This window comes from Apostichopus japonicus, chromosome 8 (assembly GCF_037975245.1).
Source record: "Apostichopus japonicus isolate 1M-3 chromosome 8, ASM3797524v1, whole genome shotgun sequence".
Lineage (NCBI taxonomy): Eukaryota > Metazoa > Echinodermata > Holothuroidea > Aspidochirotida > Stichopodidae > Apostichopus > Apostichopus japonicus.
The window spans coordinates 42,375,519-42,387,712 of record NC_092568.1 but is presented as its reverse complement, the minus strand read 5'-3'; the positions used below and the strand labels follow the sequence as shown (position 1 = coordinate 42,387,712).

The 12,194-nt window shown below is 36.1% G+C and overlaps 1 protein-coding gene across 1 annotated transcript in view; it reads right to left on the bottom strand.

Annotated features, from left to right (window-relative positions):
• The window catches only part of LOC139972098 (sodium/potassium/calcium exchanger 4-like), a 117,922-nt gene that overhangs the window by 22,009 nt on the left and 83,719 nt on the right, over positions 1 to 12,194 (bottom strand). Inside the window, exon 9 of the mRNA XM_071979031.1 lies at positions 2,369 to 2,478. Within this exon, the coding sequence (XP_071835132.1) occupies positions 2,369 to 2,478 (110 nt within the window). The remainder of the gene's footprint in view (positions 1 to 2,368; positions 2,479 to 12,194) is intronic.

The following is a 12,194-nucleotide window of genomic DNA, read 5'->3' as shown; positions in this document are numbered from 1 at the left end:
GATAGGCTTAGTTCAATGAGTACATGAAGGAACAGTCTAAGATGTGGGAAACGTGTAACCGTAGCAACAATGTAAACAATCTGTACAGGAGAAAGTAGAGCAGGATCATGCGTAAACCTGTGAGTTATTGTTACATTTACAAGGGAGTTTGTGACAAAGGAGAGTGTAATATTGTACGACAAACACAACAGTGAAGTTAAAAAGAGCACCTGCAAAATATTAGCAAGTTAGTTTGGGATGAGGTAAGGAACTGAGACACTTTAATTTCTGTAGCATTGAAACCAATGAATGCAGCAAAATATGTAAATATTATTTCACAATAATGAATTCATATCTTTCAATATATTGTATAATAAAAGCTGATGTTACAATATTATGGAAGCACGGAGAACATTTTTTTTAGCACACATACTAACTACAGCATCAAATTTACACCCACTGCCAGTAGGAATATGGCCTTGGATACTACATTACCTATTTCCTAGAACTAAAATATTAATTTTGTATTAATTTTATTCATGGAGCATTTACGCCTTCAATCATTTACAAGGACATATCACAGGATTGATCACTTTACAGGAAAGCTTGGCTATATACTGTGGAACTGTGACCAGCAGAATATGGATAATGTGAAAGGGTTTACAGAATAAAAGTTTTAACCACAATTTCAAAATGCATCAAGGTCTGCATGCCATAATGTGGAATATTTTAAGGGTTGTCTTAGTATATTCTACATTAGCAAAAAAATGTAGAAGTGGGCTAGAAAGGCTCTATCAAAAATTTTCTGCATATGGTGGGAGCATGGGTGGGGGATGGGTGGGGGGAGGGCAGGAGGGGAAGGGAAGAGTAACTGGCAGATCTTTTCCATAAATTTTAAGTTGTACATATGCTACAGCGGCCTAGGTGCAAATTTCAAATTTCAACTGTGTTTTTGAAAGTTGAAATTGTTGTACCAAAATTGCTAAAAGAAATTCTCCAACTTTTAACTATATTCTCAACAATTCTACATTTGTCTTATAATTGCCAGTTTTAGTTTCAAAAATTTTGACTTTTATTGACATATTTTAAACTGAATGTTGAAATGTTTTATCTTGAAGATCTTCTTATTGCAGCTTTAAATCAAAATTGTGGTTTTTTCATGATTAAGTTTCCTGTTTCTAAACTGTCACAAATTTCTGTATCCCTTTGAAATTTTGATATATTTGAAATATATGTTACGTATGTGAAATAAGAAATGGTTCTATCGATTGCCTGGCACTCTTTTTGCTTATGAAAAGGACTGCAAACTGAATCAGAATTTTTTAAGTGTCTCCTTAAGGTGCACTGACAGTGGGAAATCTATTTAATTTGGTCTTTCTGATACATTATGTTAACCACTACTGGTCAGATAATGTATGTGAAGTTTGACATCCCTGCAAGTAACTCCTTATGGACATTCATTCTTTAGGCACAGGGTTTTCTGTTCACTGAATCTCTGCTGACCTCACATGACCCATGACCTACTGCATGAGTGCATGACAGACTTTTCTGGGCAGCTGTTAATAATATTAGTATAATACTAAAAGAGTAGATAAACTTTGTAGGATTTCATCTCAGTCTCAGAGAAATCTTAAACAGCATAAATATTGAAAGCAATACTAGGAACTTTCATTGCCTCACCCACCCAACACTGATACATACAAATTAGGAAGCCTTATACTGAGGGATGCATGCATTTGTATGGTACCAGAAATTGTCAGCATTTGCATTATTGATGAGCCTAATCAGTCAGAATATATACATGTAATCTATAACACAGCTAAGATCATATTAATCAATAACTCCATGAGCCTTTTAACATATTTACATCCTTCCCTGCGGCTGGTAAATGCTTGGTAACATTTTAACTATCACTATAATATGCATATTTCTGTCATATAAAATCATATATTTAAGGCTGGTAAATCAATTTGACTGGATAGTCAGGGGTTCACTGACTGCCTAAAACCGATCTAATCCATCAAAGTTATGATTATGTTTCATACAATGGCAGACCGAGTATGCTTCGGGACAGTTTCCCTACTTTTCAAAAACTAAGTCAGCACAATCAATAAAACGGGCTATATTCTGTATTATTTTAATTTGACAGAAACTGGAAATGGATGATTCACATTGAGCTCAAGTTTCTTTAACAACGAACCTACTTTAGATGCAATGTGACAGAAAGTTTTGATTACTGTAACATAAAAGCAGCACAACAAATAAAATGAGCAGTCCTTTATTCAACCCATGAGGTGCTAAGTTTGCTTCTTTATTAGGTGAAATGGGAGGAGGTGAAGAGAGGAGGGAGGGGGGGTAATATTTGTGTAGTTCTGAGAGATATTCATACCTTGCTCTAGTTGTATAGCTGATTTACTGTTATTACAAGCATCCTTCTGCTTCTTAGCCTTTCTCTTTTCAGTATGCTTCTGTATTCTGAGGTATAATTTAGGATTCAACCTGTAAAAACAATAAGAGAGAAAGATATGAGGTATAAGTGGATTTCTTTCTTATGAATTAAACCAGTTGAACACGAAATAATGTCTGAAAAAGGTTAACATTTGGCAATTTCTGATAATCATACTTCTTGTCTATTCTCTTTAAAATGTGAAACTGCTAGGAACAAAATCATACATGAAACTGACAGTTATTGATAGATAAATGGAAGGTACAAATTATTCCATCTGTCTGAATATACCTGTGTGGGTTTGTTCAGGGGTCCAGCCACCATTTTTGAATTAGTGGGGGTGGGGCTGTGATGTTATGTCCCCCTGGGGGTCTAAGGAAGTGAATCCTTTGAGAAATTTGCTATATTTTGCAAATTTTCAAACGATGAAGAAGGTTTTTCAACTGTATAGTTTGTTTCGTACAAACAAGTAATATGTTTATGAACTGTACTTTAAGAATTGTTTGTAATATTTTTTCTTTCTGTTAGTCTGGTTAATAGTGATATTGGCACCAAGCTTTCTTTTGCATTGCAGATTCCAATAAAACAAAATATTCAGGCTGACACCCTTGTCATCATCCAGAACATCTTTTTTATCCTTTTGTGTCAGTCGAACAAACGTAACATAAAATAGATCCTTTTGTGTCAGTCAAACAAAGGTAACATAAAATAGATCCTTTTGTGTCAGTCGAACAAAGGTAACATAAAATAGATCCTTTTGTGTCAGTCGAACAAAGGTAACATAAAATAGATCCTTTTGTGTCAGTCGAACAAAGGTAACATAAAATAGATCCTTTTGTGTCAGTCGAACAAAGGTAACATAAAATAGATCCTTTTGTGTCAGTCGAACAAAGGTAACATAAAATAGATCCTTTTGTGTCAGTCGAACAAAGGTAACATAAAATAGATCCTTTTGTGTCAGTCGAACAAAGGTAACATAAAATAGATCAGGGATAGAAAACGAACACATTCAGCAATATATCTAGTGAAATATTAATATCATAACAACACATCCTACAATTATTTACTTTTCAGCACTTGCAGAGTTGGATGATCTCTAACATTGCCCTCTTGAGTCACATGTCTATTTATATCTTCCCCTGGCTAGGCCTCCCTTTATAAATCAGGTGGTTTGAGAAAGAGCAGAATTGTTTGCAATAAAGAGGAAGGATGTTATCTACAAGTGCACTATTCCTTCTTGTTGTCTCTTAACATGTGATCTTTGCAATGTCTCAGATGCCAGAAACATAAACAACTGTTGAGTGACAACGACAAGTTCTGTTGTTTTGTACATCGATAACAGCATGGACTGTTCATATTGTCTCTCTTTAGGTATTAGATAACAGCATGGGCTGTTCATATTGTCTCTCTTTAGGTATTAGATAACAGCATTGGCTGTTTACATTGTCTCTCTTTAGGTATTAGATAACAGCATAGGCTGTTCACATTGTCTCTCTTTAGGTATTAAATAACAGCATTGTCTGTCCACATTGTCTCTCTTTAGGTATTAGATAACAGTATTGGCTGTTAACATTGTCTGGTATCAGAGAACAGCATGGGCTGTTCATATTGTCTCTCTTTAGGTATTAGATTTGCATTGGCTGTTAACATTGTCTCTCTTTAGGTATTAGATAACAGCATAGGCTGTTCACATTTTCTCTCTTTAGGTATTAAATAACAGCATTGTCTGTTCACATTGTCTCTCATTAGGTATTAGATAACAGTATTGTCTGTCCACATTGTCTCTCTTTAGGTATTAAATAACAGCATTGTCTGTTCACATTGTCTCTCATTAGGTATTAGATAACAGTATTGTCTGTCCACATTGTCTCTCTTTAGGTATTAAATAACAGCATTGTCTGTTCACATTGTCTCTCATTAGGTATTCGATAACAGTATTGGCTGTTAACATTGTCTGGTATCAGATAACAGCATGGGCTGTTTACATTGGACTGTTAACACTGATTGTCTGTGCTATTTGACCAATGAATGATACATGACTGAATGTGTCTGTCATGCCAGCAGATACAGACTCAACTATCCAACCTGTCACTGACTGCCTGTGCTATTTGACCAATGATGCATGACTGAATGTGTCTGTCATGCCAGCAGAGACAGACTCAACTGTACAACTTGTCACTGGCTGCCTCTGTGCTATATGACCAATGAATGATGCATGACTGAATGTGTCTGTCATGCCAGCAGAGACAGACTCAACTGTCCAACCTGTCACTGACTGTCTGTGCTATTTGACCAATGAATGATGCATGACTGAATGTGTCTGTCAGGCCAGCAGAGACAGACTCAACTGTCCAACCTGTCACTGACTGTCTGTGCTATTTGACCAACGAATGATGCATGACTGAATGAGTCTGTCAGGCCAGCAGAGACAGACTCAACTGTCCAACCTGTCACTGACTGGGCACAACATGCTTAATTGTCACATAACACTGAGAACAGATTCAACTACAAACTATCACAAGATGTACATATTCATCCAACCTCCTAATGAATGTTATGTAACAGACTCGAACTGTCCTCGAATGCTGTCAACTGATATTCAGCCAAACCAATACAGTAATGCACTGTATGCTACACAAAAGAAACCCACCCAACTGTCACTGAGCCTAGCATAACAACTGCCTTACCATCTCAAATAATAATTCACCATAGTAGGATGTGATATTAATCACAAAAGCAATTACTTCCAGCAATATTGGTAACAAAAATCACAGTCTCCTGACGCAATCTGACCACAAGAACGTGGATTATCAATCTTGCAAGTGTTAAAATGGCAATCAGCCAAAAAGCACATAAAAATGTTAGCTACAGCAGTGCTGTGTGATTAAATCAGGCAATTCACATTTAGTAATATGAGGGGCAAAATGTCTAGATCATCCCCAGCACTGGGTGAGGATAGACTAGCACTGGGTGAAGATAGACTAGTAGGCCTACTGGATGAGGATAGACTAGCACTGGGTGAATACAAAATAGCATTGATGATTGACTAGTACTGGGTGAAGATAGACTAGCACTGGGTGAAGATAGACTAGCACTGGGTGAGGATAGACTAGCACTGGGTGAGGATAGGCTAACACTGGGTGAAGAGAGCTGACTAGCACTGGGTGAAGACAAAATATCATTGGGTGAGGATAGACTAGTACTAGGTGATGATAGAGTAGCACTGTGTGAAGATAGTGTAGCATGTTTACTTTCTTTCAAAATGTTAATGTGCAATCAAGAATGATATTTTTAGAAGCATAGAAGCCTTCAGGACTTTTACTGCAAACTTCCTTCAAAGTCCCAGCTTGTAAATAGATTCATCTCATGAAGAAACCACACAGGTGTACAGGTGTCATGTACACAGTCTGTAAGCCATACTGAAGTCATTACATATGGCAATCCTGAATGTTATACAAACATGCTGCTGTATAGAATTATCAATGCAATTCTATGGTTTTCTTACTACTAGTTTCAACACATTGCACAGTATAAACCTTGTGTACTTGAGCTGCATAGCAACCCACTTGCTAGAAGCTAAACAAATAATGGTCACCAAGCAAACGTTCAAGAAATGCTCTTTGCTCTGTAACAACATCAAGATCTTTCTACTCTTGAGAAACAGCTAGTGATATTTGCACCATTTTTATATCTGGCAATAAAATATTTCACATTTACTGGAAACTTTTAGTGTTCATAAGTGTAGGACAAGATGTAAATCAGTTAATATCAGAGCAAGTTTTAATATGTTTAGGTATATATGTATATAATATTGATATATAATGATTCTTTTGTGATATCAGAAGCACCAAACTTTAACACCTTTTTGAGGAGCAGAATATTATTTTCTTTTGTTAGTCAAGAGTCTAATGTAATTTATAAATCATGATGTTTGAAACCAATCATCCAATTTGTTCAATACATGTCAGCCATTCAGATGAATAAAACCTACTTAAACAAATAACATATCACTTTCAAAGATTGTCTCAAAGATGATTCCAATCAACTGAAACTGGTCCAACTGGCATGGGTCCATTGAAACTTGAATCTTGCAGTCTAATCAAGAACGTTCAATAAGTGGTAAACAAAATTTTACAATAAATGTTGGAGCTACCACATAAGAAATCAAGTAATGTTTAATCATTTCATTTCTTCCCTAAGACTCACAGAAGATGGATTATATAGACAAGATAAACATGTAAAACAATTAGAATGTTTTCCCAAACGAGACCTCTGTTTTGTGATTTGGTGGATGAAGTTCAACTGATATGCCTGTCAATTAATGCAGATTATTCTGGCATCAGAAGATCAAATAGATAGTGGTGTGAATGCTGACACCGATACCTGCCCTGAAGTACCCCCACAAATTGATTTGTACTGCATTTGATCTTTTCACGTGACAGCACACTGCAGCTGTAGAGGTGTTAAGATATTCTAACAATTCATCTTGACAAAGTTCAAAGTGGAGTTGACTACTACTGGCCAAACTGGCCAGGCTATCACAATCCCACCACAACTAGTTGTGGTGGGATTGCCATAGTCTGGCCAAACTGGCCAGACTTTCGCAATCCAACCACAAAGAGCAGATCTATAGAAACTAATTGTCATCTATATAGTCAATACAACAGGAAAAGGAAAGTGCAAATGTAATCCTTTAATTGTTGGCTATTGACAGAGCAACTCCTATTACTGAAGAGGAAAGTTATCTAATTTGCCCCTTCTATTCCCAGTAACAAGTAACTAGTTGTTTGCAAACGTTCCATAAAATTAACCAATATGATCATAACCGTAAACAACTTAAAAAACAAGCTCATTATATGACAATGTCCCATATAATTTGTACAGGCACCTAAAGAAACATTCCAAATTCTTTTCAACAGTTTCAGGGATGTCAAAGTCATCTAACATAAACATACAAATTTATGTCCTTCACGGACCACAACCAGAAAGAACAAAAATTTCAAATATCAAGTGAGGCCAAGACCCTCCTTTTTTTCTTTCAGCTGATAAATAACTGATTTGATAAGGAGTAAGGGTATTTGGTCTTGTACTGCTGTTTGAGCACAATTGACTATTAAACTACCAAATCTACATAATTTAAGGAATATAATAATAGTATTCAGCAGTTATGTTTAAGGAATATGTCACAACTGTTGTATGATAGTCTTCCCACACCTTCAATATAAGAGCAAAGCATCATTAGCATATTAGCTTTTGGATAACTTCATTAAATTCTTCATTTTATTTTAGTCTGTGAAGTCTATATTCAACTTACATTTACCATAGCATTCATATATTATCAGCATTGTTTGCCTTACACTTAACTGAAGTTCACTTCTAGTACTGTAGCTGGAGATTTTGTTAGAGTGTTAAAGTATCTTTTTATGCTAGTGAATTACACATATCTCAACTCAGTGCAACTTGCTTCTGTCTTTGTTTTGATTCTTTAATGTCAAATAACCAAGAGGTTCTTAATTACCATGCTGGTAGCTTTAAGTCAAACATCTCTACCATCGGCTGACACCTGCCTGACATTTTCAAGAAGGCTGTGTTTGACATTTCATGACTGGAGCACTAGGATACATGACTATCAAAGTAAATATATTTTATAAGATCTACATAGCTCTCAGGAAAATGATAGTAATCATGCTGGGTGTGTAACAAGGTTGTACAAATTAATCCAGCAGATATTATTTGTCTTAATTCCTCAGCTTGATTGCTTTCATTCGTCAGAGTTAATCACAAAGTTTAATCAAGCTCCTCAATTGGTTGCCATTACTGGAATGCTTCTGTTACATCATTGCCTTGAATATTGAAGCTATCATACACAGTGTATTATGAAAGCTTATTAGGCATTATGAAGGCTGTCTGACATTACGGCTACCGATTAATATTCATGAGAATGATCATGTTAGCTTCCAACAGAAACATGAGGGTAGATTTAAGTATTAGATCCTCCTGCAAGCAGGAACTCGCGAAGAAGCCTCATTGGCTTATAAAAGCCGCAAGCTGACCTAAGTCAGTCTCTTACATTCATATTTTTAACGTCCATGATTATGAATTGTCAATTGTCAACAACTCTGTAACTGGACGACATACATCAATCTGGGAGTGACTCGAACCGGGGACCTTATGATTGAAAGGCACCGGCGTAAACCACTGAGCTATAACACTCCGATTTGCCAATGTATGGCCGGTGTAGGCATTTTTACAGGTCCCTCCCAACTCACACCCCCCTCCCAAGTATAACATAGGGAGACATTTTTGCTGATAGTACAGTTTACCTCTAACCTTACACCAACACCAAATGTAGTCTGTTAGCAAGTATAATTTTAAGAGTTTCTGAAACAAACCTCACTTGTTGATACTATATAGTCTCTTAAAATAATATACATCAATTTCAAAATAAAAGCAAATATTTAGAGACAACTCAAAAAATGTTTCTTTATTATGGGAGCTTTACAGTAAATTCACCTTGCAGTGGCATTTAGTACTCTTCTCACAATGGTTTAATGTATAAAATCTACTCTGACATACATATATATGCATAGGCGTAGGAGCCCAATTTGATTTGGGGGGCTGTAACGACTTGCCCGAAAAATATAACCAAAATTTTTCGCGTGGTTCAACATCTTGATGTGCATATCATATAAGCATGCATCGAATATTACACCGCATGCCAATAACATACAATTATTGGATGTGTTATTACCCTTCCATATTGGTTATAATTATTGGGGAACTCGTTAGAATAATAATGATAATAATAATATCAGTTTATCCATTGAAAACACATTGCAAATTATTTTTCTTTCAGTAGGTGCCCGAAAAATTCTTGGCTGCACCCCCCCCCCCCGCCTCCTACGCCTATGTATATATGCTAGATGACGACAATGTATTCTCATTGCCTATTATTTCAATCTTACTCAACCTTATTGTTCAATGGTATCTGCATGCATGGACTGACCCATTTACACTAATTAATTTTGCCAGCTAACCAAATGATTGATCAATAGGCAATGCCCAGTCTGACCAAAACTAGCCATGCACAATATTCACTTATGCAAGGAAATCAAATCCATTAATTTTATCCTGATATTCAAGACAGTCCATCAAAATAGACCTCATATTTCTTGCTTGAAATGTTTTTGGAAAGGTGGCATGGAAAACGTTGCTGGGGAGGAGGGAGGTGGAGGAGTAGCAGGATGGGTAGGTCAAAGGTCAAAGACATATCCTGTATATTTAGTTTTGATGTTAACTTCCAGATGAACATGAAAACCAATCACAGAGCCAGTTGGCTTAATTATTCCTTGCCACATTTTGTATAACATATAACAGCAAACTGAAAACGAGGTTAAGTGTTGGTTGACCAGTAAGTGATCAGGAAGGGTTCTTGCACAGAAGGGGATCTGTCAAGTATGAATTTCATCCAAGCGGTACTTTAGCAGTTATCTTTGACCTCCACCAACTTCAATAGGATTCTTGCAGTCACCAAGCAGGATCTACCTACCAAGTATGAAGTTCAACCAAGTTGTACTTTTGACTTATCATGTTTACAAGCAGGTGTTACATACACTCCCCCATACAACATCAATATTTCAAAAAAACATTTCATGAGGAATATGTCAGTCCAAAAATGTCCTCGGTTGTGTTCCATGTTACCACAATGTGAAGATTAAAAATGTATATTTAAAACTTTGTGACTAAACCATGGAGCCACACATGCATACATAGCCTAGGTGTAATTTCATTTCATTGTCCAATCTATGTACAATACACGGTAGGAACACAGTCATCCATCAATGTGCAGACTTTTCAACTCCACTGCAAACAAATCTTATTTTAAGCCTCTATATTGACAAAACTGCCGGTATTATGATTCCCTTCAAGAGTGACACTTTTTTTCACTTTTTGAGATGTGGCATTTCAAAGATATGTCCATAAGTTTGGGCAACTTTACATAATTAAACTCTTGTAACCTTTACCCATTGTTTCTTCCCAAAGAAGACTGTGAATCTTGAACTATTGCTACTTTAAAGAGCTATTTTATTTTAAACCACACCACTGCATGCAACCAATGTACATCTGTTCTCAAACCACACCACTACATGCAACAAAAAAAATGAATCAGGAAATGCAACTAAAATGCTTATCTGATTGCAATCAATTATAGGTAACCGTAACTGATATGGAAAGGACTTAAAGCCGTGAGTGTAAACCTGCATGAAATGTAGTCACAATATATAAATACATTTATTATTCAAATCTAAATGTTACTGATCATTCATCACATATCACATACTACATCTGACTGTTACCTTAAATATCAGATCCCTGTATTAAACCAAACTGTTTCTCTGTGTCACTTTAAAGCTCATTTCCCTCAATAACGTGAGACCTCTGCCTTAGGATGTCTTTAAATATTACATGAATAAAGTCACTATGCCTCCCCCTGAACCTAATTATCTACTGCATATTAAAAAATCATCTTAGAATAATAGTTTTTGTTACTTCTCCTTTGTAAGTTTTTCTCCTCCTTATTTTTTGCCCAAAAGAAATATTACTTTAAATGCAAGAAGAGGCAATTGCTTTATTCCATTATATGTGATGATTCGGTTTATTCCACAGCTTGAGTATTCACCTTAAAGTGATTATCAAATGGCAAACACTGTTGGAAACAGCCTATACTTTCGTAACAAACCAGCTGAAATTCATAATTTGAGCATTGGCTTAAGGCTCTCCTGGGGTGATGAAGACTTCTGCGTGAAGAACGTATTGATTGATTTTATCAAGAGTTGATACAGGTACGTCTGTACTAACATATAAACGTTTCCATGGAATCAAACTGTGAGCATCCTTGAAGGGAATTTAAAAGCAGGGAAAACACAAAGAAATTCCCATCTTCCTGTAACAAGTAGATGGTTTGAATCTTAACATACAAAGAAATAATTACACTCGTTTAAATATCCCACATGTTAACGTTTTGTACAAAATAACTGAATCTCTGATTGATAGCACTCTCAGATGACCTTTGACATCAAATCACTTACATAGCCCTATATGAAGTCCTTTGAGCTATTTGCATAAACATTGCATTCTCTATGGCAGCTGTAAACAGCACTCCTACATGACCTTTGACATCAAATCACTTACATAGCCCTATATGAAGTCCTTTGAGATATTTGTATCAGCAGTGCATTCTCTATGGCAACAAAATTTGATAACACATCATTCACACAGTCCTGTTGACTGCCCTTTTAGCCAATGTATATGCATGGCATCACCATGGTAACTGCACTTAGCACAAAAAGATGACCTTTGACATAATATGTCAGTCTCTTCAGCTGTCGCAGTCTCTTCAGCTGGTTTTCTCTGACATACCTACAGCCATTGCTCGAGGCATATGAAATGACCTTTGACCTTTGACATAATTACTCAGTAGTGTAGATGTATTGCTGTGCAGAATATATAGCAACAAGGTAACTTAAAACAAGACCTCAGTTTCTAATTATGCTACTGCAGTATGAAGCAAGCAATTTGTCTAGCCAATAAAAATGCATGATCAAAAAGTTTGGCATCTTCCAAATTTGCAGCAGCAACATTTCTATGGTAGGATGGTAGTAACTAACACTGACAGCACAAAAGATGGCTACATACCCATTAGAATCAAGCTGATCAAGAATGTCCTTATTATTAGACTGATGTATCTTAGAGCTTGTGAGTACTAATC